The 20,204-nt window shown below is 48.0% G+C and overlaps 1 protein-coding gene across 1 annotated transcript in view; it reads right to left on the bottom strand.

Annotated features, from left to right (window-relative positions):
* The window catches only part of CUX2 (cut-like homeobox 2), a 362,552-nt gene extending 342,476 nt beyond the window's left edge, over positions 1 to 20,076 (bottom strand). The window contains exon 1 of the mRNA XM_006865423.1: positions 19,949 to 20,076. Coding sequence (XP_006865485.1) covers positions 19,949 to 20,011 — 63 coding nt within the window. The 5' untranslated portion in view covers positions 20,012 to 20,076. The remainder of the gene's footprint in view (positions 1 to 19,948) is intronic.
* Between the last annotated feature and the right edge of the window lie 128 nt (positions 20,077 to 20,204).

Genomic DNA, 20,204 nt, shown 5'->3' with positions numbered 1-20,204 from the left:
GCGATTACAAAAATAAGATGGTTTAAACAATAGTATCTGGAAGTCCTGCTGTGGCACTGTAGGACAATGCACTGGACTGCAAGTGTACACCACAAGGTCAGTGGTTCAAACCCACCAGCTATTCCTTGGAAACCCTATACAGGGTTACTACTATGAGTCAGAACAGACTCAACAGCACTTAACAACAGCAACAAGGAATCACTGAAGTTGTGCCTGGCCCAGTCATCCTTGGTAGGTATCTGTGAAATTTACAATGGTCATGCCAATTCTGCCCATTTTCTGGAACAGCCACAACAGGACTAGCTCAGGCATTACCACTTCCATGTCAGTCACAAAGGCAGCGCAGCTGATCCTGGTGGGATCCTGCAAACTCACGTGTGCATAGGGACTTCTCAGGGCCGGTGGGAGAACTGGGGGCTCTACGAGGGTTGTGCAAATGGGCAAACCCACACTCCTGTTAACCAATCAGCCTGCATGCAATACAGGCTGAGGGTTGTCTGCTCTTACAATGATGAGAAGTCAAGCATCTGCATTTTATAAATGTGAAGGCCCCCAGTTTTCAGATATTGGCAAGTCACTGAAAACCATTTAGACGTTGTATGAATCAAATGAAAACAGAGTGTGGCTGAATGTGGCCCGTGGGCAGCAGGTTCATGACCTCTGATAGGATCACCACACATTCAACATTTACCGTCACCACACCAGGTACTGCAACTGTGATGTAGAGTAATGAGCTAACCTCCAATGAGGAACTGGGGAAACACCTGGTGGCAGAGAAAGCAGCCAAAGCTAGGAAACCCAAGCAGGAGACAGAAGGCACCCAGTCTAATGGGGGCTTGGGGAAGGAGTGAGGCGGCAAGCAAAGAAAAGGGAATAGTGTTTCAAGCAGAGGAAATAGCAAATGCAAAGCTGAGCAATGTGAGGGAGTGTGGTACTTTGGCAGGTAAGAGGATGTAGGGGTGGAGAGCGCCAGCCAGAGTGCTGATAGGTTTCCAGAAGCTAGAAACTCGAGGGCTAAATTGCATCTCTGCTGGGGAAATACTGTGGGTCCTTAAGAAGCCTCTGGAATTCTCTGGGCACCTGTGGGTGACACGTTCCCTGGAAAGCAGAGTGTTTCTTAGCCTCCAAACCACCACCCGAAGTAATGGGGAGCAAATTTGGGAGCTGACGACAAAACAACAATCCTGGAACACCCAGAGTATACCAGCACTGCGCTGGGTCCTTCACCTGAGTGACCTCATTTTACACTACAAACCTATGAGGTGTCAGTTACTGGTACTCTCGTTTTGTAGATGTGGAAACTGAGGAACAGAGAGGGGTGATCCCCAGCTGTGTCAGGCAGCTGGTGAGAAGTAGGTCAGCCTGTGTGGCAGAGCTCTGGTCTGCCCTTCCCCAAGCTGCCAACTTGGGGTATTGCCCTATAAAGGATCACATTGGGATCAGGGAAGATGTGGTGGGCACAGTGGTCAAATCTGAGGAGGCAGTATCCACCACTGATCCCACATTACCCCATATCACCTCCATTGCAGTGAGATCAATACTTAGGGGGCCACACTGAGCTTTGGGGAAATCATTAAATGTGACACCAAAGTAGTCAAAAAATAACTGCATGGCAAGGAGGTGCTGAAAGGAGCTTCCACTTGGGAGCAAGAGTACACTAAGATGCACACACACAAACACACAAAGATGCACACACAAAGACAGGCACACACGTGTGTACGCAGAGACAACAGGTATACACAACCAAATGTTCAAACGCACTCACAAGGATTGAAACACAGGCACACTTAGACACACTCACAGAGAAATACAGTAAGATACTCACATAAGAACAATGACACACATATACATGCAAACACATAGACACAGATTCAAAGACAAGAACACAGACACTAAGATACACACACACAAACATGCTGAAAGATACACAAGGGCCAGATAAGCATGCAAAGACCTACCAACACACTCAAGGATATGCATATCCAAAGATGCAGATGTACAATATACAGATATACAAATACAGTCATAGAATTATTCGTTCATTTGACCAGTCATTTTTGAAGGCCTACTCTGTGCTTAAGAAGCCTTGGTAACAGTGGATTAGAAGCCTTGGTAACAGTGGATTAGAAGCGGGGCTGCTAACCAAAAGGTCAACCGTTTGAATCTACCAGCCACTCCCTGAGAGAAAGACGAGGCTTTCTGCTCCCGTAAGGTTTTATAGCCATGGAAACATTATACAGGGTTGCTACACATAGGAACCGACTCGATGGCACACCACCTCCACTATGTGCGTCAGGCATTCTCCCTCCCATGAGGGAAATGTGGGTTCTATTCCTGGCCAGTGTGCTTCATGTGCAGCCACCACCTGTCTGTCAGCGGAGACGTGGGTGTTTCTATGATGCTGAATAGGTTTCAGCGGATCTTCCAGATTAACATAAACTAACAAGAAAGGCCTGGAAACCTAGTGCTGAAATTCAGTCAGTGACAACGACAACCCTACGGATCACAGTGGTCTGATCCTCACCTGATGGCGCAGGACTGGGTGGAGTCTCACTTCATTGTGCCGTTGAGTCAGCTCTGTTTCTGAGGCTGTAAATTTTTACAGGAGCAGAAATCCTCATCTTTCTCCGTCATAGCAGCTGGTGGATTAGAACTGCTGACCTTGTGGTTAGCAGCCCAAGGCATAACCCATGACACTATCAGGGCTTCTTTACAGTATCAGGGTTCCTTGATTTGGGGTTATCTTGATGGCCCCAACAGCACGTCTGTACTCAAGTTCTCTGCTGGGTTCTGGGGCCACACTGCAATGCCCTCACGGAGCTCACCAGGGACACTCAGGGCACCACGAGGCTGTACAAGTGGACCCGGGAAGCTGCCTGAGGAAGTGACATTTGTACAAACTCTGAAGGTGAAGGAGGTAACGGTGGTAAGAAAGGCCCTGGTAAAAGGCGTTCAGGGGAAATGATGGCAGACACATGTAGCTGGAATGAGAACACAGGGAGTATGGCTCAGAATGAAATCAAGAACAAAACAGAGGCCAGGCCATACTGGGCTTAGAAAGAAAGGCACACTGGGGTCCTCAAGGGCAATGGGAAACCATTGGAAATGGTTCTTAGATTTTTAGTCATCTCACTAGCTGCCAGGTATCCAAGTAAGAGGGGGAGGCCCCATGGGGGACAAAGTCCTGGGGAGAAGCAGTGGAGGCCGGGACTAGAGTGCAGATGCAGCAAACCCCAGGACTTCGAGACGGACTGGACATGAAGGGTAAAAGAGAGAGGGAGGTGTTTTGGGCACTGCCCTGGTTTCTATCCTGGAGATCTGGGTGGAGTCAAATCTGAGATGGAAATGAAGGGGGAAGAAAGTTCGGTGTTGGATATCTTGAGTTGGGGACATCTTTAAGAGAGACATACAAGAAATGTGAAGAAGGAATACAGTCTGGAGGTCAGAGGAGGAGTCTGGAGGACAGCTGGGAGGCACAGAAGCAGTGGATACAGATGAGGTCGTAGGGGAGAGTGGGAAGCAGAGTAAGAGTCAGTCTAGGAGAAACTGACAGTTCAAGGTCAGGCAGAGGAAGGTGGGCTTGAAAAGGAACAGAGAAGCCAGGGCCAGAAGTAGGAGAGAAACCAAGAGACAATCCTGTTGGGAGGGCTGAGGTCAGTGATGGAAGCTCTTTTGGTGGAGTGGACAGAGTTCCTAGTGTGCGGTGGAAGGCATGGAAGCAGAGCTAGAGTGTGGGCAGACCTTCTGAATATCTGGCTATTAGATAAGGAGGATGCACGGTGCTGGCTGCTCTACCTTTTTGGGAGAGGCAATGCAGGTGTCACTTCCTTCGTGCCCTCAAGCCTCAGTTTCCTCCCACAGCCCTGGAGACCACCCTCTGACAGGCTCCAAGCACTACTCAGAAGTGAAATGCTACTGGTATGCTCTAAGCAGCTGTCCCAGATGCCCCACGGGCAACAGTCTCATTCCATGTCCTTGCCAGGTTCTAATCTGCTAAGGCACACAGTTTGATTCACCCTGACCACTCAAGGAGTTTGTACACTGTGGCTTCCATAGGGTCTCCTTGGAGGCAGGCTACTCCTCCGGGACTATTCTCCCACTGCTGGGCTGAACGAGAATGTCACTGGGCTAGGGAGACAGATGACATGTCCCTAGCTTGGAGTCACCCTTAAGCAGCCCTCCCTCAACCATACAGGCTGGTGGGGTCCTGTGTAGAGTCTCTGATAATAGTGCTAAACATGCTGCTGGGGGCTACTTCCACTTGGGTTGACTCCCCCAGCCAGTCTATAAAAATCCTTAGAAACTAGGACTGCTCCCCTTTCATCTCTCCATTGCCAGTGCCAAGTGACAGGCCTGGCTGGCACTCTTGAATATTGGTTGATTTGGCTGTATGAATGCATACATGGAGGGAGGGATTGTTGTCGGGTATTTGAGCGTGTGGATTTAAATGGAAGGATGAAATGGTTACATGGATAAATGAATGGATGGGTGGATAGTTCCATAAATGGGTGGATGGATGGAGGAATGAATGGATAGATGAAGTTAACAGAAATGAGAAAGTAGACAGATGTGTGGGCAGATGGATGAATGAATTTTGAGATGAGTGGTTGAACATTGGATGGGTGGTAGATAAGTGAGTGGATGAATGAATGGTCGGAAGGTGATCATCCAGCTCCTACTGGACTTACACAGGTACTCACAGATTGGACAAGTATTGAGTGAAAAGGCCTCTTTATTCTGTACTATATCCCATAAAATTCTCCATCTCTCACCCAACAGTCTAGCCATATATGAAGCCTAAGACATGTCCCCTTGGGACATAGCACCCTCATTTCCACACTATCTTGGTCACCCTCACCTTTTCATGGTCCTTCCCAATGAGCAACATCTGAAAAACAAGCCCACAGAAGCCAGTAAGCAAGAAGTCCTTCCAAGAATATAAGCCTGCTCCCCCGAGCACCACCCCTCTATGTCAGCTCTTGATGGAGGATGCAGCACCCCTAACCCATCAGTTGTAGTTGTTAGGTGCCATTGACTCATAGCGGCGACACTGTGTAAAGAGAACGAAACACTGCCCGGTCCTGATTGTTGCCATGCTTGAGCCCATTGATGCTGCTGCTTTGCAAATCCATGAGGCATTTTGAGTGCCTTCTACCTTGAGGGGCTCATTTTCCAGCACTATTATCTGACAGTGTTTCTCAGCTATTCATAAGGTATTCAGTGACTAAATATTCGGAAGTAGTTCATCACTCCTTCTTGCTAGTCTGTCTTCTTCTAGAAGCTCATCTGAAACCTGTCTACCATGGGTGACCCTACTGGTATTTAAAATACCTGTGGCATAGCTTCCAGCATCACAGCAACTCACAAGCCACCACAGTACGACACACTGAGAGACAAGCGGTGGCCTTACCCACTGGGAGTCTCTAAATCACACCAGCTTGCCATCTGTACAGGGAATCAGTCACCCCTTTCCAAAGGAAACATAGCTTCCAACACATCAGACATGTCCTCATGAGAACCCTCTCCCCATCCCCTGCTGAGTGGAGCCAGTCCCCAAAAAGTCTGGATACCCAAAGTGTTTCCACTACTAAGACTCCTCTCCAGGCAGAGATAACCACATTTGGTTTGTCAGAGAAACTCTTTAACCTGTTTTCCAAACTTCCCCTCTGTCCCTTCGATGTTCCTACTAAGACTGAACCCTGTGGCATCAAATATGAATTAGATTCTGTTTCTCCCCTACTTCACACCCTCAAATGTCTTCCTGTTCTCCAGAAAATAAAATCCAAGCAAATCTAACCCCGTGGTTTCATTCCCTTTGTGCCTCTCCTCACCCCTCCCCTTCCAGTGTCTCAAATGTGCCACGTTTCCATTCCCACCTCAAGGCCTTTGCACAAGCTGTTCCCTCAGCTATGAACTCTCTTCCACCTGAACCCTAGCTACCTGACTGGCTCCTCCCCATTCAGGCCACCTGCTCAGTGAGGCTTTTTCTAACCACCCTGAATAAACAGGTGCCCCTCGTAGCTCCATCTAAGCACGCAGCCTGTTTCTTTTCTCTGTTCTATTTCTGTAATTACTCATTTACTTGTTTGCCTTGACCCTCAACAGGATACAGAGGAAGCACTCAATACATATTTGCTAATGCTGAATGAATGTCAGTTTCAGAGCAAAGGATCTGGCCAGACTGTCTGGATTGGAGTCCTACAGGGCCTTGGGCCAAATGACTGGACCTTCCTATGCCTCAGTTTCCTCAACTGCAAACTTTGGTAACACTAGTGTCCATCCAAAGGGCTGTCATGAGGATTAAATGAGTGAGTGGGAATGCTGACAAGTTAAAGAAGGAACCCCCACCCCTCCCCTAAGGGGATATGAAAGTGAAAAAAATGTCAAGTCCCAGGGGCCACTCTAGCTAATCCCTGGTCCTGAGTCTTTGCTCCTAGAAACCAGAATGATAAGGAGACGCTCTGCCGAGACAGGAAGCCTATGGACTCAAACACAAAATTTAGAGAGTATGGCGGAAAAATGTCGAGTGCAGCAGAAAGGAGGGGCTGGATTTTGCTGTTAAAAAAAAAAAAAAAAAAAAATCTAAAAAACTTTTTTAATAAAGCCTACAAGTCTATCTCCTTCCTTCTTTATCAACGACACGATTTATTGACCGGGGAGGCCATATTGACTAAATAAATCTTGATAATGACCAAGGCAGCAATCAATACCTGCTTATTATCAGCCTGGGCCGGGAATTTCATCTTGTGGAACGCAGGCCCGATGACGGGGTGTACCGCGCAGCTCTGGACTCGGCCGGGCAGCTGGGATGGATGGCCAGCTGGTACTCATTTTCCAGACTGGGAGACGGGAATCTTTCTTGTGTTAATAAAACTTCTCCCGATGCCTCTCAGGCTTTTGGGCCCAGATTCATTTCCATGAATTGACGGTGGTAAGGTATTTTAAGAGTTTTTTTGAAAGAGAAAATAAAGAAAAAACTACAGGTACAGTGAATAAAGTTAGAGGAATCCCTGGGAGGCGGGGAGCAGGAAGTGAGGGGACCAGGCCTTAGAGGGGTATCTCTGCCACCAGTGAGTCAAGGAATGGAACAAGCTCTGCTGCTTTTTGGCAAAGTGGCCTTGAGTAACCCTTCTGTGCCTCGATATGCTTAGCTATAAAATGGGGATAATAAGACTTTTTCCTTCCTAGGTTTGCTGTGAAAATTAAATGTGATAATATTTGTAAAGGGCTTTGAATACTGTCTGACAAACAATAAAAGATCAGTAACTATTAGTTAAAGAAATCTCAGGCCAGTGGGATTCTCAGTAATCCCTGAGAATTACCTTCAGAGCCTTCAACACCTGCAAAAGCCGGGCCAGGCCTAGCTAAGGCCCAAGTCCCCTGCAGAGCTGCTCTGTGAGGAACTCGGCCTCTTGGCTGCTAGCAGTGGGCTCTGGGCCTGTCTGAGAAGGCTCATCTCCAGATTCCTGTGCTTTGGGGGTACAACGGGTATCCCTATATCTGGTGGGAGTTCAGGTGAAATTCTCTCATCAGATACCTGAGTACCCAGTGCTGGAAACAATTCTCCAGGCTTCAGCCAGATTTGGGCACTCTGAGCCAACCAGAGAGTCCCAGGACATGATATGCCAAACAATGACAGCAACAATAATAACACAATTAAGAAAGCTGCTCTTGTTTACTGGGGAGAGATACATTCCAGATCCTGTGCTAAGGGTTTCACAATGACCGATGAGGTGGTCGGGGTTACTAAGTGCCACTGAGTCAGTTATGACTCATAATAACCCTACGATGGGGTTTCTAAGGCTGTATATTTTTGCTAGAGCAGATAGTCTCTTATTTCTCCTATGGAGCAACTGGTGGGCTCGAACCTTAAACCTTTTGGTTCGCAGTCCAATACTTACCCTGCAGAGTCACCACACTCCCACCTTCTCATCACCTGATGAGGTAGGGGCCATCTAAATCTCATTTTACAGATGAGGAAACTGAGGCTTAGAAGTGCAATGATTTGTCTAGGGCCTCCTAATTGGAAAGCAGCAAAGCCAAGATTGAAAAGACTGAGGATGGACTAACTAATTCCAAAGCCTTCTCTGAGGGCAACTCAAAAGTCCACAGGAAATGCTCTCATATCACTGTCATCATCAATAAGTCTGGTACTAGGCTAAGTAGTTACCCTGGATTTTGTCACTCTTTGCTTCTAACAACTATCATCTCCAAACATTTATAAAATAGAGGCCTCGTGAGGGCAGGGCCCTGGTCTCTTTGTTGCACCCTAACACCTCAAACAACCCCTGACATGAAGCAGGTCCTGAATAAATATTCATTAGACAAATGAACTGACTCCATGGCACATAACCACCACCATCACCAGACAAATGAATGATCTGTCTTAAACAGGGAAAGTGGAGAGTTATTGCAAAATCGGTACAGAGCTTCTATTTGGGGAGATAAAAACATTTTGGAAATAAATGGAGAAGATGGTTGCATAAATTGGTGAATGGAATTAATATTACCGAACTGTACATTGAAAAATGATTAGTAGTCCTGCCTGGTGTGGCACTGTGGGTTAATGCACCAGACTGCAAAGCCGTTTGAACTGTAAGGATGGCAGGTCAAGCTCACCCGCTGCTCCTTGGAAACCCTATGCAGGGTCGCTATGGGTCAGAACCGACTTGATGGCACATAACAACAACATACATACATATATATACATAAATATATATTTACCACAGAGTCCTGGTGTTACACTATGGTTAATGCACTAGACTGCAAAGCTCAGTGTCTCAAACTCACCAGTTGCTCCTCAGAACCACTATACAGGGTCACAATGGATCGGAACTGACTCGACAGCACTTAACAACAGCAACATATTTACCACAATTAAAAAAAAACCACCTATGGTTGCAGGCAGTGCTGAGAAGGAAAGCCCTGAACCCCGGCTGCCACTGGGCCAATCAAGCAAATCCAAGAATCTGGCAGGCATCATGAGGAAACAGTGTCATCCGATCCCTAAACAGTAACTAGCTGTCCTGTGTCCCCCTGACAGCCTCCCCACTGGCCGCAGGGACCCAATTCAGGCTCTCTGTGACTGAGGCCACCAAACCATCGCTAATGGCCCACAGCCTGCCGGCAATTAATTAATGGGCTTATTAATTAGGAAGGGAGCCACCTCCCAGGCTAGAATTGAGGTCACCAGTTTCTAAAGTGAGAGTGACGGAGCTAAAGATAAAGCTTCCTTCTCCTGCAGCCTGAGGCCCGGGCTCAATTCCCAGGCGTGAGGGAGTGACCTTCAAGGGCCAGTGCTGGGAGACCCTGATGGGCATCTGTAAAACGATGGGTTCCCCAGGGCTGCTTCCACGATGTGGAGTCCAGGATGCCTCCTCCTCACTCCTTTCAGTGGCATGGTGACATTTATTCACTCATTCATTTAAATGTTTATTGAGCACATAGTATCGGGTCAGGTAAAGCACTAGGTAGAAAGCAAAGCAGGGTAAGGAGAGAAAAGGAGGCTATATGGGAAAGAGATCATGGAGGGTCTCTCTAAAGAGAGGCTACTTCAGCAGAGGACTGACCAGAGGGAGAGAGAGAGCTCTAAGTTGTCTAGGGGGAAGAGTGTCCCAGGCAGAGGGAACAGAATATGGACATGGCCTACACTGGAACACACTTGGTGTGTTTGAGGAACAGTGAGGAGACCAGAGGGGCTGGAAGAGAGGGAGAGAGTAGTAGGAGATGAGAGGTAGTAGAAGGAGTTGTTGTTGTTAAGTGCTGTCGGGTCGATTCCGATCCATAGTGACTCTCTCTGTACAGGGTTTCCAAGGCTATAAACCTTTACAGGAGCAGAAAGCCTCATCTTTCTCCCACGGAACTGCTGGTAGTTTCGAACTGCTGACCTTGAGATTAGCAGTCCAATCAGTAACCATTATGCTACCAGAGCACCTTAGTTATTGTTTGTTGTGAAGTGCCGTCAAATCAGTTCCAACCCATAGCGATCCTGTGTAGGGTTTCCAAGGAGCAACTGGTGAGCTTGAACCACCGACCTTGAAGTTCAAATGACTTTACAGTCTGCCGCATAGAGGCAGGAGTAAATGGGCAAGAGACTTATTAGGGACTTATTAGGGACTGTGCTGGGGGAAGGGCCAATTGTAAGGTGAACAGGACTGAAAGGAGGAAGGAGGGAAGGTGGGTGGAAGGGTCCTAATCTGCCAGGCAGTCTAAGGAAGTTTGGCAAAGCTATCGTGTAATTCAGTTGGCCATCAAAAGAGCCCCGTGTGCCCTAGGAACGGGACTGTCTTAGGATCCCTGGCCTGCTCAGTCTTGGGCTGGGGACAGCACGTGAGGTGGATTTCATAGCACAACCCTTGTAGTTAGAAGTCTGTGAGGCTCATTCTCATGACCAGCTTAGGAAGTACCATTATTAGACTTTCATACAGATGAGATGACTTAGTCTCAGAAAGGGAAAAAACTTGCCTAAAGACACGTCCAGTCAGGGGCAGAGCTGAGATTTGAATCCTGACTGCCCTGAGCATATAGCTATAGATACAAAGGGTGGGGGATAGCATTTTACAAAGAAGAAGACCCAATATTTTGTTAAAAAATAAAAATGACACCCAAGGCTTTCATGGTGTTTTTCATGGGAGAAAGAGTACTACTAAGTCCTTTGTAAGAAGTATCTTATTTATCTTCGATCCGTACTCCCAGCTAACAGATGGGAAGAGTGAGAACATGACAAGAGCAGCAACCTGCTCAGCATCTGGGTCCCAGCCTCTCTTGAATTCCTTGTATTCACCAACCTCCCGGCCATCTCAAGGTCTTAGCATATGCTGTTTCCTCTGTCAAGACACTTTCTCCTAACCTGATCATTCAGATCTCAGCTAAAGGGTCACTTCTTCCAGGAAGTCGCCCCTGACCTACAAATCCTGTCTATTCCTTGGCCACCTGCTGTCTCAGAATCCAGTCCCATTAGTCCATGGGCCCAGCAAGAACTAGTGCCGTGCAGAGCTTGTTCACCATTATATCTGCAGTATATAAATATTGATTCTGTTTTTTATTATTAATATTTATATAAGTATGAATTATTCCACTAGTGGTGAATATACATTTTTGGAGTAAGGATAACAGTAATTATTATTCTTATTAACACTTTCACAGGGCTTCTATGTGCCAGGCATGTATCTTAGAACTTTCCATGTATTGACGCACTTTAATCTTCACAACAAACCTTAGGAGATTGTTGTTAGTTGCCGGCAAGTGTACTACAACTCATGGACAACAGAAGGAAATAATGCTCAGTCCTGTTTCATCTTCACAACTGTCGGTCTGCTTTGAGTCCATCACTGCTGCCACTGTGTGTTTTGAGAGCCTTCCAACACAAGAGGCTCATCTTTCAGCACTAAATCTGACAACATTCTCTAGTGATCCAGAGTTTCACTGGCTAATTTTTGGAAAAGCCAGGCCTTTCTCTTAGTTTCTCTTAGTCTGATGCTCTACTGAAACCTGTCCACCATGGGTGACCCTGTTGGTATTTCAAATGCTAGTGGCATAGCTTCCAGCATCACAGCAAGATACAAGCCACCACAATACAACAAATTGACAGACAGGTGGCCTGCTGATATCCCGAGTTCAGATATGAGAAAACCAAGGCTCAGACAGGCTAAGTGATTTGCCCAAGGTCACACAGCTAATAAGGGCAGAGCTGGAATGTAAAGCCTTTACCTGGCTTTAAGGTACACACATTAAATATCTCTGGGATGGGAGGGTGCAGTGCTGGATTCAGCAGCCCCTACCACACCCCCTCAGACAGCTAGCCCCATGAGTAGATGGCCCCAGCAGCACAGCCTCTGAGTGACCGCCAAGTCCAGAGCAATCTGTCTGACCAGGCAGCCCTGCTGACCCTTGTGGTCTCTCCATCTGTAGCACCCACGCTCCAAACAGCCGGCTGCACAAGTCAATCGACCGTAATGGTTCCTGGGGAGCCGTTTACCCTGTCTGGTTTGAGCGACGGCGGTGCGCGGAGTCTTAAGCACTGCTCAGCTCCGAGCATCTTGGGCAGACGACCAGTTCAGCCCAAAGAAGCTGAAGGATTGATTTCTCTCTCTCTTTCTTTCTTTTAATGACAAATGCGCATCCTGGAATTGCTGTTTCATTTGGCTGAAATAAAGGATGGCAGAGGCTTGGGGGACAGGGAGGGCACCAGGAAGGAAGGCGGGGACAGCCACGAGCCCACTCTGGGGATAAATGAGCTACTGGGGGAAATCAGAGCCAGCAGGAGACTTGGAAGCAAGGACCCCCTTCTTGAAAAGCAGCCAGTTAGGACCCCAAGCACTTAGAAAGAGGCAGCTGCAACGAAACAGGACTACCTCAAGTCCTGACAGCACTGGGCCTTTGAACCCACTGTGCCCTCAGCTAAAATGCCCTTACTGGGGGTCTCTGCACCCCCATCTCCATGTTGCCTTCCCTGTCCAGTGAGCCCAGAAGTTCCAATTTTTAAAGGGTATTGACGAATTGGATTTTTCAGACAATATCTCCCATGACTTAAATGCTGATAATTTATACAAAGCATTTTTAAATCTAGATGGACATACGCATGGGCCAGACGCAGCCCCTAGTCTGCAGTCTGGAGCACCCAAAGACAAGACATTATTGATATATATTATAACAATATATTACATTATAATATTATTGTTGTTAAGTGCCATCCAGTTAGTTATGACTTATAGCCAACCTGTATAGGGTTTCCGAGGACCAGCTGGTGGGTTTGAACTGCCAACCTTGTGGTTTGCAGCCCAGTACTAATCCTGATCCTATAGTGCCACACCAGGAATCCACATATATTGTTGTTAAGTGCTGTCGAGTTAGTTCTGACTCATAACAACCCTGTATAGGGTTTCAGAGGAGCAGCTGGTGGGTTTGAACCACTGACCTTGTGGAACACAGTCCAGTACTGATCCTACAGCACCACGCCAGCAATCTTAGTAATATGATAGTACAGCAAGCCCCAATGAAGTAAAAGAGAAGAGAAAACTTGCCCAGAAATTTCTAAAGCAGCCTGCAAGGCCAGCAAGTTCCAGGAGCTGCTATTTATTTGGCTTTCTCACCCCTTTCTCACACCCTAAAAATACCAACAGAAGGAACAACCAGGGTCCTTCCAGGGCCAGAGAGGTCCCATGTGTGCCCAGCATTGTGATAAGCACTTTTACATGCAAATTGGTTTTGTTTCATCAAAAACCTAAAAGGTGGAGACTATTAGTAGCCTCTTCAGAAAATAAGCCCTGGTAGTGCTGTAGGATAAGCACTGGACTGCTACCTTCAAGGCTGACAGTTTAAATCCACCAGTCACTCCACAGGAGAAAGATTCACAGCCTTGGAAACCCTATATAGGGTCATTATGAGTTGGAATCTACTCCATGGTAGTGGTTTTGGGTTTTTTGAAGAGAAGGAAACTAAGGCTCAGAGAAGTTAAGTGACTCATCCAAAATTACACAACCAGTAAGTGATGGCACCAGAATTTGAAGTCAAGCAGGGGCACCTCACCATCCTGGCCCCTCATGTTTACCTCTTAAAGGAAAGAACAAGTGTTTGATTCACTATAATACTCTTAACTGAAAGTATTAAAATAAATAAATAAATAAATAAACCCCATCAGAGCCTGTACACTAATCATCACATAGACCAGGGGTCAGCAAATTAAAGCTTGAAGGTCAAATCATCACCCAATTGTTTTTGCAAATAAAGTTTTATTTGAAACACAGACACACCTATTTATTCATACTGTTTATTACTGCTTTCAAGTTATAATAACAGAGTGGAGTGGTTTCAACAGAGGTTCTGTGGCCCACAAAGCTTAAAGTATTTACTATCTGATTCTTAAAAGAAAGAGTCAGCAGCCTCTAATGGTACAGTAACATTTTCTAGAGGACCTAGAAATACCCCATACTCCAAGAGGGTTCTGAGGTCAAAACCCTCTCAGACCACTGCTGTGTCCTTAGAAATAGATTATTTTGTGGAAGCTACTTTAGGTTGAGAGTGAATGAAATGAAGGAGCCAGCCATGGAAACATCAGGAAGGAAAGCATTTCAGGCAGAGGGAGCAGCAAGTGCCAAGCAAGGTACTGAGGGGAGAATGTGCTTGATGAGTGTGAGGAACAAAAGAAGGCCAAAGCAAAGTCAGGAACATGAGAAGGTAGAAGGGTAGGAGATGAGGTCAGAGATGGGAGGAGCAGGGCAAAGCATGTAAGGCCTTGCCATCAGGAGAAAGGAATTTAGCCTTAATTCAAAGCTAGATGGGAAATACGATTAGGTTATCAAAAAGTTTGTGGGAAATGGAATTAAAAGATACTGGGATTTTCCACAAACTTTTTGAAGCCTCTCATCTATTGTTCATATCCTACAAAACAAGTCGTTTTTGTCCAGGACTCAGCGAGATGTAGAAATCAAGTAATTTTATCCTAGATATAATTCGTGTCTCAAAAAGTTGCTTTATGGAGCTCTGGTTACAAGTTGGGCTGCTAACTTCAAGGTCAGCAGTTCAAAACTACAAGTTGGGCTGCTAACTTCAAGGTCAGCAGTTCAAAACTACCAGCTGTTCCTCTGGGAAAAAAAATGACGCTTTCCACTCCACTTAACCATAAGGATTTACAGCCTCAGAAAACCCTATACAGGGTAGCTATGTGTTGGAACCAACTTCACAGCACATAACCGCCATCACCACCACGCTCATCTCATCCCCACACAAGGCAAGGGAAAGGAGCCAAAATCATTAAAAACAACACATCTCACTGACCCAAAACATGTCAGCCTCCTTGATCTTTACAATGACCCAGTTTTGGGAAAAGTGAGCACAGCAAAGCCATCTGACAGATTCAGAAATGGGAGGCTTAAGATACTGGAGTCTTGAGTTATAGGCATTAGAGGCCAAGTGGACTAGAACTCCAGGCCCTTTCCTTCTGCCAACCATATCTACTGTCCCCAATGCCCGAGACACAAGCCACCATCACTTTACACAAGTACAATTCCTGGAGAGAGAAATGGAACAAAAGACTGGACCCCAAGTTCAAGGCCGGGAACAAAGGCAGGTGACCATTCCAGACTCCTTTCTACTCTCAACCTCTGTGTGGTTCAGCCTGTGTTAGAACACTGGGATGCTGCCAGAAATTCAGCTCTTTCAGGGAAGAGCACAGAAAACCACAGTTTCTGGGCAGCCTCGGCCATCATCATCCAAGACCAAATTTAGCACCAGCTAAGGTGTTCACGTTTGAAATCCCATCTGCTGGAAGAAAAGGTTACACGACAGAATGTCAAGTTCGAAGATAGAATCCTCTTTTTAACAGGAGCATTAAACACACACACACACACACAAACCCACCATCAGAAAAGCTGTTCCCTCTGGTCAAAATAGCAGTGTGCTCATCTGAAATAACCCACTGAGATGTTTATTTTCTTCTTTAGGTTTGTCCGTGGCGCCTCAATTTTCTACAGCGAATTCAGGTATTAATAAAAGAAATTTTAAGACCTCCCAACAGCAAAAGCAGCAAGGGATATCTGAGGCACTCTTCACTTTTCTGCTCGCCCTCAAAGACAGACACAATATTTGAAAAATAATTTCTGTTGAGTTGAGAAACTAGAATTTTGGGATACCCGGAAAACACTGCTGGTTCTTTAAATAAAATTGTGTTAGCTGTTTTCTAGTTCCTTTAGCAGAAAAGGCCCACAGGGTATGTGTTCCGAGGAGCTAGCTAGGCAGATGGAATGGGGTCACCCTCTGGTTGGACTTAGAAGCAAGTGCAGGGGGGGCTGGCTAATAGCTAGGTCTGACTCACACAGCTGCTGCCAGAATTGCTTCTACCTTCTACCTCTCCCTGTCCTCACCCCTCTGTCACAGAGCACCAACCTGTCTCCTGGGCCTGGGCCAGACCAAGTCCTATCTCCTCATGCTCCCCACCCCAGCAGCAATTCTATTACAGCAAAGTTTCCAAAGTTAGGATTCCGCCAACAGGGCTGATAGCTTATTTACTGCTGTCATCTATAGAAAGAGGAATTTTGACACATTGTTAAATGATAGCACATTTAGATAAGTCAAGCTGTCAGAGTCTCTAATGGATGTCTAAACTCTCTGTGGCTGATATGTAAAATTTATGCACTTCAGAATATCATAAGGTTATAATATTTTAATCACATCCACGCTCTTTTCTAAACTTTAAGCTGGGAAAAACATTCCGTCAAGCACCAGCTCACTCCAAAGCACCAAGAAATAGAACCTTTCCAGAAGTTTTCCCAAACTCCTTAGAAAAATTGGGCATCTTTCACATATTCATTGCTCTTCCTTATATTGCAATTGGCCTATTCCTCCCAAATTCATCCTATTAGGTATCAACTCACCACCACCTTTTTCCCTCTCAAGAAACACAGATCTGCATAAGGATTGGGCACCCTCAACTCTTGTTAGCATCATTCACCTTCTTCATTGTATGGGGTGGGGGCCACCATGGAAATAGAACCTACAGCATCATAAAAAAGTAGCAAGCTAATGCAGAAAAGAAAATCATAAAGGTATGAATCCGGTTACGACGATTATACACAGAAAAGCCATAAAAAATACTGCATTAGTAATGTTCACTATAAAGCAATCTTATAACCAAATGAAATATGCCTAGCATTATCCTTGGATGGAATTTTATTTCTTGTTTCCTGAACTGCTAACAGCAGAGGAGAAAAAAAGACGACAGAAAGGAGGAAGTAGCCTCAGGGGTTCTCGAGTCGGGCACCACATCTCAGAACATCTTTACACAAGTCATCAGGGCTGTTGACTGACTTCCATCCTCAGAAAACAGCCCTGCTGTGTTCAGAGGTGGCACTAAACGGAGCAATAAGCGAACTGTTTCCATATTTGAAAAGCATATACTTCCAGAGGGCCACACGCCAAACTGGCACAAGGTCACCTTCCTTGCTAGGATTGGGGTATTGTCAACAGTGTGGTCTAGCCTGGGGACACTGTCCACCTTGGCTATCTCCGTCATGTTAAAGCTCAGCAACAATGCTGCTCTGAACCATTCAACAGAACCATCAAGGATTAAAGCCACAAGCTTCCTCACAGGTAGGTTAAGGGTGGGCCCTGGCTTTCAGCTGACACAAGAACAGGGATGGGGACCTGCCTCTCGAACCCATATTTCAGAAGAGACCACAGAAGTTTAAGTTTTCCCTTCTGGTTATCTCCCCTAGAAGACAGTAAGAAAAAGAAAGAATATACAAGTATAGGGTAGGAGTCATGGGTCTGACGCACAAGATGATCCCAGGCGCAAACACTTCAGCTCATAACCAACCCGCTTCCAACAAAAAAAAGGTATTGATAAGAACTCTCCGGAAGCAGTGAGCCTGCTGGGGAGAGGGTAGGTGAAGGAGACAACTGAAGACTTCAGGGTGGGGGTGGGGAAGGTGGCAGATGTGCAGGCCTGAATGTTTGCACGCCTTCGCCACCAAGCTCTGCCACATTTATTTCTCTGCTCTCTAAAAGTGTGCAGCCTTTCAAACTCCCCAGTTCCCAGAGGGATGCCCCCTCCCTCCATTTAATATCGATGTAAATGAGCTTGCCCCCCTTTCCTGAGAGTCTTCTCATTTTGTGCCAGACACACCAGCTATTGTCATATTAAACAGCACCCCCTACATACACATGTTGGGGGGGGACGGTCGTGGCCCCTGGGTCCCACCACCTGAACAAGTCTCCTCCCCTTCATCCTTTCCCCTGCCAATTTGCTTTTCCATCTTAGCCTCAAAGTCCTAACAAAGGACTCCTGGATCAAGGGGAGTCCAGCTGGAATCAGGATTGGGGTGACCTCAACAGCTCCACAAAAGGCCCCTGAACATTAGAATGAAGATAGTGAGCCTCAACCCTCCCACCCCCAGCTCAGAAATCAACCCCTAGAGAGCCACACCCACCCCTCAGCACCCAACCCAGCCTTCCCCTCAGCAGCCCCAGCTCCTCGATTGAAAATGAGTTATCTAATGAAAATTGTGTTAACTGACATTCCTGCCAACCGGGAGCAAATACCAGCGCTGTAAATCTCCCCGCGGAAATTTTCTCCAGCCCAGAATAACAATAGGACCCTGCAAAGGGCTTTCGCCAGGCCTTCTGGTTCCCCTCCTCTTGTCTGCCACGTTCTTGTCATTCCTTATGTTACAGAACATCAATCATAAATAAAGACGCTGTCCCCCAGCCGTGCCCGGGTCTCATTTACAAACATTAGCAGGGAATACGATTACCATTGGCCTTCGTGCCAAGCCCAATGTGGCTGCCCAACTCTCTTTCTCTCTCTCCCACCCCCACTCTCACAGAAAGGCCACTTTAGCATCATTTAAACCGGCAAAGCACAGCTCACAGCTCTGCCCTCCTCAGCCGGCCACCAAACTGTAGCCCCAACTCGAGTGAGGACCTGGGATTGCAAGGCACTCGCAGTTATTAACTGCATGCCTGAGTGCCTCGATTTTCTCTCCAGCTCAATGGCTTTGGGGGAGGGGAGCGGGAGGGTGGGAGGAAGGAGGAGGACCGGGAAGCGGGCAAGAGAAGGGGGTGCTGGAACGACTTATCAGAAGAAACTTAAGGAGATTTGCAGAGTGACCAAAATCAAAATTTTAAAAGTGAGTCTCTTTTTAGCTCCACACTGATGGTCTCGCGTCTTCGCGAATGCCAAGGTTAAGGCGGGATGCTAGTAATCGCTGGTAATCTGCACTATTTCCCCGCCCCTACTTCCCACCGTGCCTGCTGCTACTTCGAGAGACTCCAGGACTGGGGGGGAGGGGGGGGGAACCTTGTCAGGGTACTGGGAGCGTAGTGGGCACCGGGGAATTACAGAGGTAACTGTGCCTAGCTCGTTCTCCGAGATTCCATTCCTAGTCCTGACTCCTAGGGGTTTTGCAGGGTGCATCCCCAAGTGTAGGGGCCCCACAGATTCCCTGAGAATGGTGGAGTGGAGAGAAAGTATTGAGGTTTGAGAGGGAGTCTCTCTAGGACAGAGAGGAGAAAGAGGGAGAGGACAGAAAGGAAAGAGAAGAAAGGAGAGAGGAACGGCGGGGACACACAGGAGGTAGAAGAGAGCAAAGGGACCTAGGAAATCTCCCATTTAAAAGTTCCTCGGGGGCCCCAAGAGCCGGGAGGCACCTGCTCAGCGTGGCTCCCCAGCTCTCCTTAGCCCCCTTAGCAGGAGCGCAAACTTGCGCACGACCAGGTCATCTCAATCCAGACTTTCTCCATCTAGAAAAGGGGTGAAAGGCAAGAAGCAAAGACAAACCCCGAGAACCCGGCCCGAGGAAAAGAGGTCTGCCGGCGCAGACGGCCAGGCAGACGGCGGCGGCTGAGGAGGCAGCGGCGGCCCCCGGTGATGGCGCGTCCGTGCTGCGCAGCCAGGAGGGCGGCGAAGGTGCCAGCGGCGGTGGGACTCCGAGCCGCCTCGTTCGCCAACCCCGGCAGCCTCCTCCTCCTCCTCTTCTTTCCTCCTCCTCCTCCCTGCCCGCCAGTTCCCTCCCTCCTACGCCAGCCCCAGCCGGGCGCGGACAGGCACGAGGAGCTCTCTGTGGCCCTCACCCAGCGCCGCGAAGTTGGGAGGCGCGCAAAGTGCAGCGCGAAGGGGGCGGGTGGGGGTTCTGCGGGCAGCCCCCAGTCCGGGGCCGCAGCCCCTGCCTCCCGGCGCCGTGTCCGCCACTGGCTCGCTCCCCTGGCTGAGAGCTCACTAGCGCTTCTCCATGGTCGCGGCGGCTAATCGATGATTGAACCGAACAAAGAGCAGCGGCGAGATCAATTCCTAATACCTATCGATGGGCAGCGGGCAGCCGAGCCCCAGCGAGCCCCGGCAGCCGCCGCCCGCCGCCCTGGGGCGCCTGCCCGCCCGCCGTGGGACCTCCCCAATGCGCCCAGGGCGCGCCCGAGGGCTCCCCACAGCCGTGCGGCCGCTGCTGCCCGCACTAACCTGGAGTCGCCGTAGATCAAATCGCTTCCAATATTGAAACATCGATCCCACATTGGCGGCCATCTTGGGGGCTATTCGAGACGCACACACACAAGAGTTTGGCTTTTCTCAATGGCTGCACTCAATATCCGGGCTGGACTCCCCCCAGCCCCGGGGCCGCCGCCAGCCGCCCGGGCCCTGCGCACCGCTGCCCCAGGGCCCCCGGGTACCCCCCGATCTCCTGCCGCCCGCTGCCCCTCGGCGCCGCCGTGCCGCC

Source organism: Chrysochloris asiatica, unplaced genomic scaffold, assembly GCF_000296735.1.
Source record: "Chrysochloris asiatica unplaced genomic scaffold, ChrAsi1.0 scaffold00078, whole genome shotgun sequence".
In the NCBI taxonomy this organism is placed as follows: domain Eukaryota; kingdom Metazoa; phylum Chordata; class Mammalia; order Afrosoricida; family Chrysochloridae; genus Chrysochloris; species Chrysochloris asiatica.
This window is presented reverse-complemented; position numbering and strand designations above follow the sequence as displayed.